The sequence below is a fragment of the Cibotium barometz genome, chromosome 48 (genome assembly GCF_041138505.1).
Source record: "Cibotium barometz isolate CiBa-2024 chromosome 48, ASM4113850v1, whole genome shotgun sequence".
Lineage (NCBI taxonomy): Eukaryota > Viridiplantae > Streptophyta > Polypodiopsida > Cyatheales > Cibotiaceae > Cibotium > Cibotium barometz.
The window spans coordinates 6,465,751-6,485,421 of NC_141093.1; the positions used below are offsets into that span (position 1 = coordinate 6,465,751).

The 19,671-nt window shown below is 44.1% G+C and overlaps 1 protein-coding gene across 2 annotated transcripts; it reads left to right on the forward strand.

Moving 5' to 3' along the window:
- Nucleotides 1-1,634: 1,634 nt before the first annotated feature.
- Nucleotides 1,635-18,578, forward strand: LOC147610754 (uncharacterized). Of its 2 annotated transcripts, XR_015263875.1 has the most exons (3): nt 1,637-2,800; nt 17,315-17,725; nt 17,928-18,578. XR_015263875.1 is itself a non-coding variant. In XM_086785226.1 (2 exons), the coding sequence occupies exons 1-2, from the start codon at nt 1,937-1,939 to the stop codon at nt 17,528-17,530; spliced, it is 1,080 nt and encodes a 359-aa protein (XP_086641352.1). In that variant the 5' UTR covers nt 1,635-1,936; the 3' UTR covers nt 17,531-17,777. The 2 variants fall into 2 exon arrangements, 1 of the variants encoding a protein (XP_086641352.1); XM_086785226.1 differs by lacking the exon at nt 17,928-18,578 and having other exon boundaries at nt 1,635-2,800; nt 17,315-17,777.
- The last annotated feature ends 1,093 nt before the right edge of the window (nt 18,579-19,671 follow it).

The following is a 19,671-nucleotide window of genomic DNA, read 5'->3' on the forward strand; positions in this document are numbered from 1 at the left end:
TCCAAGCAGATTTTTCACTTTATGTGAAAAAGACTAATAGGGACATTATTTTAGTTATCATCTATGTTGATGACTTGATTATCACATAGGGGACAGTGATGGTGACATTCATGAGGTGAAGATACTTCTCAAGAAAAGTTTGAGATGAAGGATTTGGGTGAGCTGTGATACTTTTTGAGTATAGAGGTTATAAGATCACATGATAGGTTGTAGGCCAATCTCAGTGTCATTAGAGCATAGCACCAAATTGGCTACACAGATATATGTGACCTTTTAGAGGTCCCTACTATGTATAGGTGCATTGTAGGGAGTTTGATATGCTATTGGGTTGGTAAGTTAGTTTACTCAAGCCCCAAGGAATTAGATGCAGCTAATTAGGATACTTAGATATATAAAGTCCATAGTACACTATGAACTTTTCTATGATATTGGAGTATATATGCATGTACACATACACATGCAGATTGGGCTAGTAGGATCTCAGATAGGAGATCTACTAGGAGCTCCACGTTTTCTTTTGGAAGTATTATTGTTAGCTGGAGAGCAACAAGAAGTAACCACTAAACGGTTGCTTTATCGAGTACAAGGACACTACTATAACAGCAAATGAGGCAGCTTGGTTTGCAAAAGTTACCTAGAGATATGGGTGAGCCCATGAACAGGGTTACTATCATTTATTGTGACAAATGAGAAGCATACAGTTGATTAAGAACCCAATGTATCATGCTAGGACAAAGCACATAGAGGTGCATTATCACTTTGTGAGGGAGAAGGTTCTAGCAGGTGATGTGGTTTTGGCATATGTCAGCACAGAGGATCAAGTAACCAACATCTTTACCAAGGCATTGGGTATCAAAAAGCTTTGCACGTTCAAGAGCTTACTTGGAGTGAGAATTGAGCTCGAGGGGGAGTGTTGAGATATCAAGCTCAATTAGTGTGGATATGGGTGATATGCCACGTGCCACTGGTATGGTTGGTGAGATTATGGGTGATATGTTATAGTTTACAGGCTATGTGATAGCCACCTTGGTGTATTAGAGTTATGGCATAGTTATAGTGCTAGCTCCTATAATTGGGTTCACACTATGGATCGATCTTTGTATATTATAGTAGGAGAGTACTTCCCTTATAGTATATACTCTTATCTTGATGTTATGTTGTAGAGAATAGAAGAAAATTCAATCATCCATCTCTATTATGTGCTTGTCCACTCTTGTGTATGTGCTCTTGTGTATGCGGCATAAAATTGTATCAACTCTCTCTAGCTACATGGCAGAAGTGTAAGGGTGGGGAAGACTGTGCACACGTGGGTTTAGTGCTGCACAATAGTGCGGGTGTAGAACTAGTTTCTTATTAATAGAAAAGAATCTCATCTCGTGCTTTGAAATAGGAGGTTCTTTGTATGGTTTGTAAACACATGTAGTGGGCGGCGATGTTGTGCAAGTCTTCAATGTTTCTACGAGGACTTTGTCTCGTTGTTGACACCATTGACTCTGCCACCCACTAACAAAAACCCACCTTTTATCACCACCACATTACACTATAACTCACTATTTTCAGAGCTGAAGCCAGAAAATTGTATCTGAAAACTAACTAGTCTCCTTTTAATAGACGAGAATTTCATCTCGTCCTTTGAAATAGGAGTTTCTTTGTATTACATGTAGTGCGGGCGAGTGTCGAACGTTTCTACGAGGACTTTGTCTCGTTGACACCACCGGCTCCGCCACCCACCACCCACTAACAGAAAGCCACCTTCTATCGCCACATCACTTTAGGCGCCTTTTCTGCGATGGTTCCTGTGCAGGACACAACACAGTGACCTCGAGTGTTGTAGACGGGATTTTTACAGAAGAAGACTTGAAGCGACCCACATCCTTCTCGGCAGCAGCAGCAAAATCAGGTTTTTCTCTTACCAGTAGGGCCTAGGGGGCCACACATGGCTGAAACCACTGCAGAATTGAGGGACAGGATCTTGCTTACACCCAGCCAAAACCCTAAATCTCCACGATATGTTGACAAAGATGGGGTGCACATCCAAAACCCTAAATTTGAGAGAGATGTTGGGGCCTTGCCTGCAAAGCAGCAAGCCATAGCACTGGACACACAGCATATGCACGATGGCATAGGGTTTTCACAGTTCATGATAGCAGGATCCATTGCCGGCATGGTGGAACACATGGCCATGTTTCCTGTTGATACCTTGAAAACCCGTATGCAGATGACGAGGGAAGCATGTGGATCTGCACACTCCTTAGTGGGTAGGACTTTTGCCTCTATTATCAGATCAGAGGGGGCAGCAGGTCTTTACAGAGGCATTGGAGCAATGGCGTTAGGCGCTGGCCCTGCCCATGCTGTGTATTTCTCTGTTTATGAGATTTTCAAGGAGAGATTCGGTGGCAACCGCCCAGGACACCATCCATTAGCACATGGTGCAGCTGGAGTTGTTGCCACCATAGCAAGTGATGCTGTATTCACTCCAATGGATGTTGTGAAGCAGCGGTTGCAACTGGCAGGCAATGTCTACAAAGGTGTAGTGGATTGCATACAGAGAATTATCAGAGATGAGGGGATCAAAGCGTTCTATGCTTCATATAGAACAACTGTGATAATGAATGCGCCTTACACAGCTACACATTTTGCAACTTATGAAGCAGCCAAGGCAGGCTTGAAGGGCGTTTGGCCTGAGAAGATGAACGAGGAGAATCTCTTTGTACATATAACTGCTGGTGGTGCAGCTGGAGCACTAGCGAGCACGGTTACAACACCTCTTGATGTAGTGAAGACACGCCTGCAATGCCAGGTAATCAAAAAACAGTGTTCTCTTGTCCCATCTGAGTGTTTGATTTACTAGTTTGATGGGGTGTTTTGTGCTGTGCCCATTTCATAAAGTGTTTAAGTGGTTGTTATTTACAAGATGGTGCCCAATAGGTGCTCACATCCAACGGGGTGAATTACACTAGGTGCCTTGCACTTGGCAGCCCAAAGACCACCAAAAGGAGGCCAACCAAGGGCCTAGCATGGGCAACAATCATGTTGGCCAGCCGTAGAAGCAGCCTGTTGGTGGCCAGTATAAGGTGCATTTGGCCAAGAGGCAGGACAGCCAGTCCCACACGTGTGAAGCAACATTTAATGCTTATTTTCTGCAGGCCGACAGCATCAAGGAAAACCAACCAGCAGCATATGAGCATATATAAGCCGCCCCTCAATCTCAAGCATAAATCATCTCATCTTTCTGGCTTAAACCCGGTTCTTTCCTGGAGACTTCAACACTTGTTACCGCGGGTAATCGTGAAGTGTGTGATGGATTAAATGTTGTGTATGGGGAAGATCAGTATCTCCATGACAGACGGAGTAAACAAGTGCAGAAGTATGTGTGCTTAAGTCCTAGGGCTTGTGCACACATAATCCTAGCCAAGCACTTCATTGTGCTTCAGTCCAAGGCAGCCCGAAGTCTCCTTTGGTAGTGAGCCTTCATTCTTGCATCTCCCTCAACAGATCTGGGTGTGCATAAGGCTTCCGAAGTGGCTTCATAGTTGTCTTCAATCCATTCGATGGTTTAGCCGACGTTTGGTCTACATCGTCCTTGTGTTTGGCAATCCTTAGTCAACTGTCTTCAGTAGTTTTCTGCATTGCACAGAAGTTCTCCAAAGCAATAAAGCTAATGCTCCTACTTGTGGAAGGGGGCCCTGAAGTGGTTAGATTGGGACCCAATCTAGTGTCGTCTCTACATTCTCTCTCTACAGTTCTATCTCCTATGAAAAAAGATTAAAGTGGATTGCTTCATGCTTACTAATGTAAAGGTATAAAGACGGCCTTGCTGTGTGTTACACGATCATACCGGTTGCATGTCACGTAATGTGATGTGGTTGCAAGGATATCTTCTTGTTCTTCCACTTGGCGTGAGACAAGTGTTTATGGTTACTTAGGAGGGTCATAGGAAATGCATTGTAAATCCTACAATGCTCGGGTAGATTTAGTGTCATTATTGATTTTCCAAGTGGTTTTGAAAGGTCCATAATACCTCTTAGAGGGCTTATAAAAAGACTCCCTTGGAATCTAGGGCTCTATTTTTTGTCCAACCATACAAATAGCTAACTTGCTATAAAAGGCCAGAAAGCTTGTTGTATTAATCTAGGAACCCTAGCCAAGTATCAGCCTGTTGATCCTAGGGTCCCCCAACCTTGTTGGATTAGTGTAGATTAGTGTCTAGGTACATAGCATTCTTCCCCTCTTCAAACATTTACCCTTAAATGAAATTAGGAAAGCACTTACTCAAACTAGTGCCGACTCCCAAGTCGAGTACTCCTCTTGTTGGGTGGTTAGGGTTTCAGAGAAATAGAGCGCGCACACACACACACACACATGTACACAGCAGCAAGCTCTCAAGAGAGTGAGAGAGATGGTGATTGCTACTCAAAATAGATAGGTACAAAATGTGTGGAGCAAGGGAGTTGACTCCACAATATCATAATACAATCAAATAAGTGTGGTAACAAGCGCTTCATAATTCAGCAGAGACACAACAAAATAATCAACATCAATCAACTTCTACTGCCGGCGCTACCTCTGCAGAGCAGCCTGACTCATTGCTCATCATCGTTTATTATTAGCAGCAGCCATCGGCTCCATCATCCTGCAACAGCAACATTTCTGCCCATACTAGTCTGCTGTCGGCTCTACCCCCTGCAGCAGTAGTAGCCTGGCAATCTCCTGCAGTTCATCGTCCATCTTTAGCACTGTCTCTGTTGTACCTACTTTGTGCAGTCCTGCTTCATCATCTTCAGCAATCTCCTGCAGCATTCAGCCATCTGTTCGCTGCTCCTGCACGCAGCCCGGGTGTCACCATTGACAGCCCTTGACCCCTGTGTTTCTGCTGCCCACTACAGCTACTACCTCGGAGAGCCACCGCAGTCATAGACGCGAGCCTTTGTCACTGACCAGGCTTCAGCTCCGACCTCGTCTTTGCTTTTTTGTCGGTCTACTACTTTGAGTCACCTCACATCAGAGGGCCTCTTGTGCTAGATTTCATTCACCATTATACATACACTCATTCATACATTTCATGCTGTGTTGATTTGCTATGATCTCTCGCACACGTGGTCCTTTCGTCCTTTTGCCCTCACATGGTATCAGAGCTATCGTGAGCAAAGGGAGTAAAGACCTCGAGAGCACATAGCATGGATCGTCTATCCATGATTCCGGAGGACTCCTTACTCAGATCTAGACCACACGGAGGATGGGACTTCTTAGTCATTGGAGAGCCCCGTTCGAGGTCTTACATTGGGAGACGACCAGCCTGTCTACACCTGTCACAAAATTCCTCATTGCTTCTGTTTTCTATTGTTCATGTGTGGCATATGGAGTTTGACATGACATACATGTATGGCTTGTGGAGCCTAACTGAAAGAGTGCACAGAGCGGAAGAAAATAAGCACTAGAGTGTTGAGTAGAGAGTGCAAGAGAGAGAGAGAGAGATGGAGCAACTATGCTGAATATACTGAAGTGATACAGTCCCAAGCAAGAGACAGATAGAGTCTCATAAGTGAGGGAGCAAAAGAAAGACTAGGTAGATTACAAAACTGAGAGGTGGGTGCAGTAATTTTGGGCATTTTTGGGGCATTTTGGCACTGTGTAAGCCATTTTTGCTGCTCTACTCAGTCATTGGTGCATTGAGCTGCACATTCAGAGGATTGAGAGTGCAGGCATATTTGGGTGAACTGTATTCAGTGGAGTACAGTTGCTTTCAGGGTTCTTGCTATTGGCTTTTTTGATACACAGGTACAACATTGTGCATAGGCATAATGGCAAATCAACAGCAGAGTGATGTATTCACGTATTTGTCTAAGGAAGACAAATTGGACGGCACGAACTACTCCTTGTGGAGTTTTATGCTGAAAAATGTGCTTGTGGCAAAAGGTCTTTGGGATTTTGTTAGTGGTGATGAACCACGTCCAGGTCCATTGGCTCCAGAGACTCCTCCCCAAGGGGGTGCTCGTGGACGAGGACAACAGGTACAGGCTCCAGGGTAGCCATTGCCTGTTCAAAGAACAAATGCTCAGAAGACATGGGATGCCAGGGATGCACAAGCTTTGTCACTCATTGCATTGTCAGTACAGAGGTCTATTATACCTCATATTCGTTCAGCTGGCTCTTCACAGAATGCATGGGTGACTTTGGAGCAGATGTATGCTGCTCGTAATGAGGCTCGAATCTCGTTTTTGAAGAGAGAGCTTGAAAATCAGAAAATGCATGAAGGAGATGATATGTCTAGCCACTTAAACAAGCTGCAGGATTTGAGAGAGCAAGTCATCAATGTGGATGAGATTATTCCTGAGACACAGCTTGTGTCCACCATCTTGCACTCTTTGCCAAGATCTTACTTGGCTTTTCATACCTCTTTGAACCTCAGCATGAGGAATGCTGCTGAACCCCTTAAGTATCAGGAACTTGTTGCTCTCTTGCTACAAGAAGAGCAAATGAGGAAGAATATGAATATGAACACAAGTGCTGAACAAGCATTTACTACAGGTCAAAAGGGGAAAGGAAAAACTCAGCCAAAGAGTTCAAATCAGAATTCAGGTGATGGTGGTTCATCTCAGGATACCAAGAAAGGTGATGGACAGCCCAAGAAGAAGGGCAAATGTCATTATTGTAAGAAGCCAGGTCACTACATCACAGAGTGTAGAAAGAGGATTGCCAAAGAGAAGGCAAAGGAAGCTGGGATGTCTGTTAATGAAGCTTCTAAAGCTCCTCCAGAGACTGCTTCTTTTGTTGAGGACAGGGATTACTGTTTCTATACATGTAGCTATGATGCCTCTTGGTCTTCACAGGCACTCAGTATGACAGAGCATGCATGTACTTGGTACTTTGATAGTGGTGCCTCAAAGCATATCACATCTCGCAGGGATTTGTTTTGTCATGTTGGCCCTGCCCCGGTTGGCAAAACTGTTCAGTGTGCCAACAATGCTTCATATCCAGTTCGTGGCATTGGGGAGATTCAGCTCACAGCCATTGATGGCTCTATTCTCCGCCTTACAGATGCCTTATATGTACCAGGGATAAAGAAGAATTTGTTGTCCATTTCTTCTTTAGCACATTGTGGTATGCAAGTCCACTTTGATGATGATAAATGCATGGTTAGAGACAAAGCTAATGCTTTGACCTTAATGCTTACTGGTACATTATGTCATGGACTTTATTAGGTGGATGCATTTCAGCCAGTGGATCAGTCTGCTTATAATGCATTTACTCTTACTCCAGCTATGGTTGATGCGGAGTTATGGCATGCTCGCATGGGGCATGTAAATTTTGGTAGTCTTATGCTTATGCAGCGACATAACATGTTTACAGATCTACCTCTCATGGAGAAGCCTCCAGATCACATTTGTGAAGGATGTATTTTGGGAAAAATGCATAGGTTTTCCTTCCCACGTGATCAGGCTCTACGAGCAACTGCAAAGTTGCAGCTTATACACAGTGATCTTTGTGGTCCCATGCAGACGAAGTCATTAGGTGGTTGCTTCTATTTTGCAACATTTATTGATGACTTCTCTCGTATATGCTGGGTCTATCCTTTGACACAGAAATCATAGGTATATGATGCATTTTTGGCCTTTGTAGCACTTGTTGAGACAGAGTCAGGATGCAAGGTTAAGACTCTCCGTTCTGACCGAGGGGGAGAATATATGTCACACATGTTGAATTCCTTTCTTGAGAGTAGAGGTATAAAACATCAGTATACTACTCCTTATACTCCACAGCAGAATGGGGTTGCAGAAAGGAAGAATCGGTCACTCATGGAGATGGCCAGATGTATGCTAAAGGCAAAGAGGCTACCACATATCTTTTGGGTGGAAGCTGTCATGTGTGCTTGTCATATTTTGAATCGATGTCCCGCAAAGGCATTGGTTTCCATTACTCCTTTTGAGGCTTGGCATGGCCGCAAGCCTTCTGTATCACATTTTCTTATCTTTGGGTGTCTTGCATATGCACACATACCCAAAGAATTGAGGAGGAAGTTGGATGATAAAGCCACAAAATGCATTTTTGTTGGGTATAGCCGTGAGAGCAAGGGCTACCGGTTATATGACCCACTATCCAGGAAGATATTCACTATTTGGGATGTGATTTTTGATGAAAAATCAGAAATATCCATGGCTGGTTATGATGCAAATCAGGCTGAAAATGATGTGTTTGAAGGTCTACTACCTATGGAGTTTCATTCCACAGTTGGTGATCCAACTCATGAGGGTACATGACAGCCAGCCAATGATGAAGGTGGTGCAGAAATTCAGCAGCAAATTGAGCCAGAAGCTGAACCAAATATGGGGCAGCAGGCACCACAGGTCAGACACATACCCAGATGGTATTTGAGGACATTACAGGACAGCCATTTAGAGGGTCCTCTTGCTGGTCGTACTCGTAGGGAGACACGGACCAATGAGCATGCACACATCATGGATTTGAATCTGGTTATGGCAGCCAGTTTACAGGATGATGATGAGCCTGATTCATTTGTGGATGCACGAGATAATGTGCATTGGAACAAAGCCATGCAGGATGACCTTGATTCTATTAAAAGGAATCAAACATGGGATTTGGTTGATCTGCCCAAAGGCAAGAAAGCAATTGGTACTAAGTGGGTCTATAAGTTGAAAAGACATGCAGATGGATCCATTGACAGGTACAAAGCCCGTCTAGTTGCAAAGGGCTATGCACAGAAGAAGGGCATTGATTATGAGGAGACATTTGCTCCTACATCCCGTATGTCGACACTTAGGTGTGTCATTGCATTGGCTGCACATCGTGGTTGGGTTGTTCACCAGTTGGACATAAAGACTGCATTCCTACATGGGGACCTCGAGGAGGAAGTTTATGTATTCAGCCCATGGGTTTTGCAGAACATGGTCATGAAGGGAAAGTATGCAGGCTGAAAAAGGCCTTGTATGGTTTGAAACAAGCTCCACGAGCTTGGTATGCAAAGATAGATGCTTTCCTACTCACTCAAGGATTTGTGAACAGTCCATCAGAAGCCACTTTGTATGTAAAGAAAGAAGAGACAGATCTGCTGGTCATCAGTCTTTATGTAGATGATCTCTTGCTCATGGGATCAAATGATGACAAAATTGCAGCTTTTAAAGAGATACTGCAACAGACATTTGACATGTCTGATTTGGGGCTTGTACACTACTATTTGGGTATACAGTTTGTGCAGGATAACAAAGGCATTGGGTTGTTGCAATCTCGGTATGTTGCTAAACTTCTGGAGAATAAATTTCAGGATTGCAAGCCTATTAGTACTCCTATGGAGCCTGGGATGAAACTGTCACTACAAGATGACAGTATTTCCTTTAATGTCACTACATATGCTCAGGCTGTTGGGTGCCTTATTTACTTGTGTACTACACGGCCAGATATTCAGTATGCAGTCTCTCAGTTGAGCAGATTCATGCACAGCCCGCGGTTGTCACATTGGCAAGCTGTGAAGCGTGTATTCCGATATTTGCAGGGTACCTTGTCTCTTGGATTGCTTTATCCTGAGGGGGGTGACATGCAGTTATACGCTTACAGTGATTCAGATTGGGCTGGTGATTTTGATACCAGACATTCCACTAGTGGAAATTGTTTCTTTCTTGGCTCTTCATGCATTTCTTGGCTAAGCAAGAAACAGACCACAGTGGCCACTTCGTCTTGTGAGGCAGAGTACAGAGCAGCCTACACTACTACTGTTGAGTGTGTTTGGCTGCGTCGTCTCATGACTGATATGGATATTTCAGTGGAGGAGCCTACACCTATCTATACTGATAGTCAGAGTGCCATTGCTGTGGCCAGGAATCCTGTGTTTCATGCTCGCACGAAACACATTGAGATTCACTATCATTTTGTTCGGGAGAGACTCCAGGCAGGAGATATCAGTCTGATCTACTGTCCTACAGATCAGAATGTGGTAGACATCTTCACCAAGGCATTACCACGTCCGAAATTCGAAGCATTCCGCACTGCTTTGAATTTGTTTCCTTTTGGTGGATGATGTACAGTGATCACATATCACTCCAGGGGAGTTTGTTGGGTTTTATGCTGTGTATGCACCCAGAGGAGTGCTAGTGATCATCAGTAGATTACTGGGGCACTTTTTACTTGAGTTAGTGGAGGTTTTTTCCCCCAGATTAGTTTAGTTACACTTATAAACAGTTTATAAGTGTTTTGGTCCACCCGGCACATTTTATGGCCGGACATGTGAACACACATCTTTTTAGGTCACTTTATTATGTGGCTATTGTACTTCACTTCATTATCTGAATACATACAAGAGTCGTGTGCTCTCTCTTTGCTTCTCCACGCCTGTGTTTGCAGCACCTCCAAACCCTAACCCTAACAGTCCAAGGCCTTCACTTGGCGATGGCGATGCAACTCTGATTGTCACACCAAAGAAGAGTAGATCCGGTAGGAGGATAGCCAAGCTCCTCCAATAATCTCTACAACCAAATCGCCTCACATGCAGCATAACAAACCGCATGATGCTCTGCCTTTGTAGAGGAAAGCGCCACAGTAGGCTGCTTTTCACTGCTCCATGAAATGGCTCCAGACCCGAGTGAAAAAACACAACCAGTGGTCGAACGCCGAGTATCTGGATCTCCAGCCCAATCTGAATCAGACCATCCAACAAGAGTGCCCCTCCCTTGCAGACCGCCATCGCCAGCCCCCCCCCTCTCGCAGCCTCGCCATCGCCAGCCCCCTCTCTCTCTCTGCAAATTTTGTGACATGAAGGCCATGGAGACAGAAGAACATATGGTCATGGTTTGTCCTCGATATACACATATTCGAGGCGGTTTCAACAAACTCCTTGAAGGCCCCACACAACTGCCACAAGTATTGCTTACAGCCATACCCACTAGTTTGGGGGCATTCATCACTCGACTCTTCAAACATAGAGAGGAGCTTGAGTCACATTATGCCACACACTAGCTTGCTAGTTTTACCCTTCATAGTAACAGAAGGAGACTTTTTTTTGTTTTTTTGTCTTGAACTAGTTTGTTGGTCCCATGGGTCATATTTGGGCCCCAGTGGATGATAATACAATCTTCTTCTTTTTTTTTTTTTTTCGTGAAATGGTGTTTTATATTATATGTAAAAATATACATCAGCCACATGGCTCACACAGAACCTATGGCCCCAAAAAACACCCCCACAAAAGATCGTCTAAAGGATCATGACCATGCAAACCTGTACACTAATAAGAAAGCCTCCTAGCCAAATAAGCATCCTAGATAAAGGCATCAAAGATGAGCCAGCCGAGCCGCCGTAGACCATAACGAAATAATATCTGCATCCAGTAGCTGAGCTGAGAGAAGAGAAGAAAATTGCCAAAGCAGCAAACCGTGGATACGTAGAATGTGCCCATGTATTCCAGACAAGGAATCAAAGATGAACCCATTCCGTGTAGTCCAAATATGCTTAAGTCCTGTCCATCTAAGGAAATGGAATATCACAAGGTGACTGTCCGAAGTAATGACTTGAGGACAAATCCCAAATATCCACTGATGAGCCGAAACAGTAGACCTCTCTACTGCCTCCCAAACGCGAGAGACAAAAGACTAAATCTGACGGGCCACTGGACAACTCATGAACAGATGCATAACTGTTTCAGTGCATGTCGTGCAGAAGAAGCAAGAGGCCAATGTAATTTTACGACGGCCGAGCTGATCCCGTGTAGGTAACCCTCCCACCAACATCCTCCAAATGAAAACTTTACCTTGGTAAGGGAGTTTAGACTGCCAACCACGCATAAGAGTTTTCTACCACCATGATTTAGACTTGTGCAATCCCCACACCTTATTGGCCTTGGCTGAAACCCAATCTTTCTCTGATACGAGCTTATGATAGACCTGGTTAGCTGAAAGTGATATCAAGTCACCAGATTTACATAGTGCCCAATCAAGCCAAGGCTGATCTGCAGATGGCCGAGGCAACGGAGTAAAAGGCTCAACTGCATGCATGATGTCAACCCATAGTGGCTGAAATGTCCGAGGAACCCTAAAGTGCTGCCGAATACGACGAAACGAATATGGCCTGTCACGACTAGGTATCACAGCATCTCGGATTCTAACCAAGCCTAACCTGACCATGCGGTTGAGTCGTATGCGTGAAGCATCTCTGTCTGGCCAAACAATGACATGCGACTCCACAAATGTTTGGAACTGCAAAGAGTTCAAAAGTAGTCTTTCATGACTAGGATCCCACCGAGCCAATAGTAGAACTTCATGCCAAGAAAGGAGAATATGTGATAAAATGTGAGATGAGCGAATACGGACAGGATGAGCCGCATTCACAATGTCCCACCATGAAGCCTGCACACGTGTCCGTCCATGTGACAATCCCTCCAACTCAATCAAGTCACGAGCCATGAATACCCAAGGGTGCTCCTGCAAACACATATCCTGAAAAAGCGCCCACCTACCCGCCACCATATGCAAGCGGACATCCAGTAAAGCAGCCCCACTCATTCTTTTGGGCGTCGTAATGTGATTCCAAGCTATCCATGTTTGACCCATAATATTTCCTTGCCTCTTCCACAGCATAAACCGAATGGGAGCAACCAAACGGAGAAGAGATTTCTGCGTCCAAGGTAGCAAAGGCAAAAAATAGGAAATCATGCTAAGCATAATAACCTGAGCTACCTTAACCCTCACGTGCATAGGCCACCCTTGAGCTTTCCAATACACAAATTTATCCGAGATCCGAGTAGAAATCCAAGCAAGAAGCGCTTGGGGGTCCACATCCACACCCACTGGACACCCAAGATGACGAACAATGTCTCCTGTATGCGCCACACGGCCTTGCCACCCTAATGCCTCAAGATCAAATTCCGTGCATACAATGAGGGCTGATTTTGTTGAATTTATTTTCAGCCCAGAAGCCAATGCAAAATTATTCCAAGCTTCCATTGCTCGATCTATATTGGCTTTTTCGGCCCTGAGAAACATAAAAGTGTCATCCGCAAGGGCTTGAGCAACCAATTGCTTGCCATGAGGGAGATGCAAACCAACCACTTCACCATGCGAGCATCTAGGCGAGATAACATAGGATGAGTGGCAATGGCAAAGAAAAGAGGGCTAAGAGGACAGCCCTGCCGGAGAGAACGGGTGAGAGAAATACCATCCGAAAGTCCTCCATTGAGCATAATCCGCGTGATAGAGCCAGAGCCAAGTAAATGCACCAAATTAGCCATTTTGGGACCAAAGCCCATGGCCGTCATTAACTGAGAAAGGAAAGACCAGCTGACATGATCAAAAGCTTTTTCAAGATCCAACTGCACCATCACAATCTCTTGCTTCTTTGCCTTGGCATAATCCACTCCAATTTGAACATTAAGAATATTATGCAAAATATTCCTGCCATGCACAAATCCATATTGATATGGATGAATAAGAGTAGGAAGCACCTTCTGCAAGCGATTGGCAAAAATCTTTGTAAAGATTTTATACATAATACCCATAAGTGAGATTGGGCGCCATTGAGCCAAAGAAGTAGGCGAAGGGACTTTGGGCAACAAACGAAGTATGCCCAAGCGTCAAAGGCTCTGCAAGCTGATCAGCATATTTTCGGAAAAACTCATTTGTCAAACCATCCCAACCAGGGCTCTTTCCCATGGGAAGTTTGGAGAGAACAGCTTCCACTTCCCCTTGAGTAACAAGAGCATCAAGCTGAACCGCCACATCAGGGTGAACTTGATATCGTACTTCAACAAACAATGACTCCCTTGCAGCCAGGACAGCCGGCGAGACATCCTCTCGAGGGGCAAGCAAATCTTCATAAAACCTGATGCAATGCTGAATTACCTCAGAAGGTTGAGTAACAAGGTTGCCTTGGGCATCCATCAGCCTAACAATATTCTCACGCATATGTTTTTGATGCAACTTATCATAGAAGCGATGAGATTGACAGTTAGCATCCCGCAAAGCATCAAGACGTGCAAGTAGTTTAAAGCGAACATATTGTGCTTCCTGCACCCTAGATAGCTCCTTTTTCAGCCATTCTATGGCATCCACAACTTCAGCATCCATAGAGTTAGTAAACATGAACGCCTGCAAGCCCTTTAAAAGCGACTCAAGAAGAGCCACATGCTGTTTTTGTATAGAGGCATTAGCAAGACCATAATGCCGCACCAATTTCCGAGTGTTGGTAAGGAACACTGGCCAAGCATGATAATCAGCCATGGACACTCTTGTGGAGAAATGTCGTATCAACTGACGCATATAAACATCAAAAACTTCATGCTCCAAAAAAGTGTGATTTAAGCGCAAAGGCAAGCGTCCCAACAAGCCTTTATATGCATCCACAGGATGATAGACCATTTCAAACACAAGCAGCCAATGATCCGACAAAACCTGTTGCTGATCAACCATCATAGTAAGAACCTCTGGCAAAAAGAGATCTTGATGTAAAATATACATCCTATCCAATCTAGCATAAGTGCCCCGAAACTGTTGTGAGGCATAAGTGTAACCCCTTTCATCTGGATGCAACCAAGACCACATGTCTTGTTTTAACGACCTTGCTGCAAAAGCTCCCCACGCCATTCTCTCCGGGCCATCCATTACAGAATGAGGCGACGTGGCTTGCTCCTTGGAGACACACATATTAAAGTCTCCCATCACAAAGCCAGGATGAGAGATTGAAAGAGCACACAAGTCATTCCACAGCAAACGGCGTGCACGAGCATTATTTGGAGCATACACCCCTAACAACCATAAAGGCGTATCATCCCAAACAATCTGTATCACTAGAAATCTTCCATGAACATCTTTAATCACAAGAGAAGGCTGAAACTGCGAACGAACAACAAACATAACACCTGATTGCGAAGCAGGATGTCCGCTGTAGAAAACGGGAAACCCCTTATATACATAGGCTTTGCCAGCCAACTTATGCTGCTTATGTTCAACTGCACACAAAACATCCCAACCATGATAAAAAGTTGTACGCCAAAGCCTGAACTGCTTTTGGCGCGAAGAAATACCCTTTACATTTCATTGTACAATTTTCATAAGCCTTTCCAGAAAAGGAATCAACAAGGCCGTGTACTAGGCCCAGGACAATCTGCCAAATCACGAACCTTTTGAAGCATTGCATTTTTAGACATGGTATTTGTGATCTCAGACTGCCCTTGGAGTTCCCGAGCACGTGCCAAAGGGTAATGACCATCCCATGGCGAGATGACCTCACCCTTCGAACCAAACATAAGAGGCAATTGTTGTTGTGCTTCTTTTGTTAGGCGACTTCTAATAGGATAGCGTTCTACTCTATCCACCCCAAGAGCCCCTGTACCCTGAGAAAGTTGGCCTCCCGGCCTCTCAATCCTGGTCTGTTGTTGCTGGGCACCTGAACCCAAAGGGCGACGAGCATATGTATGTAAGGGCCCCTGATGAGTAAGCAAAGGCCCCGCCAAACAGCATCTGAGAAATCCCCCCGCGGGGCAACAAATCGTGTCTTTTTACCACGTACTTCCACCCATGGGTGCTCAACCTCATTCTGAACATCCACATGTACATCCATGTGCTGGGCATCATGTAAAGGAGCATCATGCTCATCTTCCACGGGCAATTGCCCATCAACGATATCCTTGGTAGCAACAACTTGTTCTTTCTTAGGACATTCGGAGACAAAGTGGCCCACCTTACCACATTTGAAACAGTGGCCAGCAAATGTATCCCACCTCAATTCATATAAAGGTTGCAGCCCAGCCATATTGACACGCAAATGTGTCGGCCTAGGTCTCCCAATATCCCATAACATGCATAGACGATTTCGGTTTCTAGATGTCATTCGAGGCACCACCAAGACATCACCAATACCTCGCATGAGATCTGGTAAAACACGCCAAAACATTGGTGGGAATTGTTTCACTTCAACCCAAACTGGGCAAGCCTGGCGCAACATATCTTGGTACTTTGCCATAGGCTTCCACGGAACCACATGAACCAACTGCCCATCCAAAAAGAGTGGCACCTGCTCCAAGACTGCCCTACGGGCTTTCGAAGTGCGAAAAAGTGTTTCATAAAAGCCTCTCGGACCATCATAAATCTCCTCAAGTGCCTCAAGCGACACCAAGCGGCCCAACCATGCTCTAAGACGAGGCAACAACGGAATACGCCTAATAAAGAAGAAGATAGCAGCACGATCATGAAAATCTGCTAGCTGTTGTAGCAACAAAGGAGTCTCCATGCATACATCAGCCACACCACCATTATCTACTTCAGCCATTTGCACGCTATTTGCCTTCACATATTCTTGTAGAAGCTCACCAGTGATCTGCAGCAAACGTGCAAACTCCAGAGAAGGTACCTGAGAACTTTCCTCTACATTCTCTCCAACATTCACCGGAGTGTAGCTTGCATCAACATCACGTTTTTGTTGCTCCGAGGCATCTGAAGCATAACCCACATCCTTCTCGATCATCTCCTCAATAAGATCCATGTTAAGACTATTGGCAGCCATGCCACCAACAGCAGCAGCCGGGTCATCCAAATCCATGTACAAAAGCAAAGAAAACCCTTTCTCTCAAACCCTAATTCAGCACCTGAAAACCCTAATTCAGCACCTGCAAACCCTTGAATAGTTGCTTGAACCCTTGCTGCACCCTTGAGAAAACCTGCAAACCTGATTTTTTTATTTTTTATTTTTAATCTTCTTCCACTGCTGCCTGAAACCCTAGAAACGAAAAAGAGTGAAGAAGAAGGGCTAAGCGGAAAAAAGCCAAGGAAAAAGCCCCATCTCTCTCTCTCTCTCTCTCTCTCTGTCGCCTCCCTCTCCCGCCGCTGACCTCTGTCGAACGTGTGTCACCTCCCTCCCGCCTGTTGACCTCTGTCGCCTCCCTCTCCCGCTTGCTGTTTCGAACGTGTCGCCTCCCTCCCGCCTGCTGTTTCGAACGTGTGTCGCCTCCCTCCCGCCTGCTGCCTCCCTCTCCCGCTTGCTGTTTCGAACGTGTGTCGCTCTCTCTCTCTCTTTCTTTCTCTCTCTCTCTCTCTCTCTCTCTCCAATCTTCTTCTTTTCTCTCTCTCTCTCTCTCTCTCTCTCCATTTTGAAATGTTCAAGAAATTAATCCATTTTAGAAAACCCAAATATTCCAAACATGTTAATTTTCAAATTCTCTCAGTTTTCTTAACTCTCGAGTTCTCATTTTTTAAAAGTATTCTTAAAATATAGATGCTCATTCCTCGTCACATTTAGATTTTGATTACTGACATGTTCAATCAATTGGCTGACAAATAAATCTTTTCATTGTATAATTTCGGAGTGGTTTTACTGGCTGTAGGGAGTCAATGGTGCAGAGCGATTTGGTAGGAGCTCAATAGGGGATGTGGTGAGAAGTATTGTACAGAACGAGGGCCCAAAAGCACTACTGAGGGGCATGAAGCCAAGAGTTCTATTTTATACACCGGCTGCAGCAATCTGCTGGTCGACCTATGAAGCAAGCAAAAAAACTTTGCAGCATCTGAATGATAGGCAATCAGAAGATGGTTTTCTGTAGTTTACTCATCTGTTTGCTCGCTTTATGTGACAGAAAGGGTACTCTAGACTCCTAGCTGAATTGAGCCATCCAGGTATCCCACGAGGTTTTGGTGCTTCCCAGCAGTTGTGATGATGGGTCGATGTTCCAATTTTTGGTTGTGGGAAGGGAGCAAGTGTATAATCCTCCCTTATGTGAAGGGAATTTGTAACCAAGGTAAACATTATTTCGACAAAGATCTAGTAAGGTTTCTGGAAAACCTTGTTGATTAGTCCAAGATGTTTCACGTAAGTTGTTTGATCAGTAACAAGTGGTATATGCAACCATGCATTTACTGCAGCATAGTTCTGGTGCTACTCATAGATGTACATGCATTGCCTTTGTTATTTCTTAAGTTGTGTGAGTGACCTTGGTTCAGGATCAATAGTCCCTATTTACATGGAGGATACGATTCGAAGTGTTGCATTCAAAAACAAGGGCAGAGTATGCGTGCAGCAGGGATTTCAGAGCACAAATGATATGCACTTGATTAATGGTCGATTAAATCATTAGCCCTGGATCGGGGACAGGCTGGCCTGCCATCGTCAGTTGGTACGCAAAATTGGTCTCAGAAATTGTGAAAGATTCAAGGTTCTTGCAACTAGCGAAAGAGGAAAGAAATTGGTGGAATTTCATTTCATTTTTACAAGGGGACAAAGCCACTTTGTTGTGTGAACTCATATGGGGGTTCCATGAGAGCTCTCTCTCTCTCTCTCTCTCTTTCACGTGCTTCACCTCTAGAGGCCAATCACTCTCTTTGCAGAACCGAGAGACAGAGAGCTTTCTCACCCTGTGTGCTGGAGAAGGGGCTCTGGGCGGCAAGGCAGACGGCGGTTGCTAGCTGGAAGAGGGTGACTGGGAACCTTAGGTGTAACTAGATGTCCACCCGCGTTGTAACTTCTAAAGAGACTTCTTATCAAACAAAGCTCACTAATCTCCCTTTGCACACAACAGCGCGGTACGACATATTTTCAACTCTTACTTCTTATTTCTTACACCTTTAAGAAAGAAATTTCTAAGGTTACACACACTTTTTCTCTTGGTCTTTCACTCTGTGTGTCTCTCTCTCTCTATAAAACACAACACAAAAACATATACGTGTCAATGTCTTCTAACAAAAATAATGATAACGAGCAACCCATGACGTGATCTTTGTCTTATTAACAAAAGAGATAAGTAGTCAATGTTCTAACTTATGAAAGGATCAATCTAATTGCTAGTAGCATAATGTAGTTTGCACTTTTAAGAGCACTGTACTATGGACAAAATATACTTTGAAAAAAAAATAATTAAAAAAATCAATAGTTCAAAAAATGAAAGATGTAAATAGTCAACATTCCAAGTCATAAAACTATTAATCTAATTGTGATAAGCATAATCTAGTTTGCGCTTTTGAGAGCACTCAATTAAGGGCAAGTTATCATGTCCAACAACATAAGATGGTAATGTAGATGACTTTTTCTTTTAAAAACTTTCTTTTGTGAACCTACACACAAACACAAGTATTAATAAAAAGACATAACAAAAACATTAAGAAACATACGTGATGATTAACCATACCACAAATGAAAGAAGACATTGTCGAAGGTGCGAAGAGCGCTATATAAAACATATAACAAAACCCTAAGCTCGTGTATGAGCTATGTCGGATCCAATCACATGGAATTGAGTACTCAAAAGAGATGTGACACAAATCTTGTGTTCCCAAAAACAAACTCCTTTGTAAATAAGTAGACACCATACTCCAGCTTAGGAGAAACGACTTCATACAGTTGAATGACCTCATCAATTACTTTCATCATAAAGGTATCAACCAATGGTAAATCCTAAAATAAAATATAAAGTAATGAAGCTATATAACAAAATCTATAAGAGTGGAAATGCCTGAGGATGCAATAGCTAGGGCGATATGCTCTTCCCCACGCAATCGTGCCAACGTGCAATTATACAAATATGTCTTTTGTGATCCTCCAAGCTATCAAGGAAGAAAACCTCATCTTCACCCACAACGATTACTTGCAATACAGTATCTAAGGCAACCTATTGGAAATGGTTTAACAATGCCTCCATTGTACGAGATAAATTCAATTGTTCAATCATGTTAAAGGTTAGCTCTTCGGCGA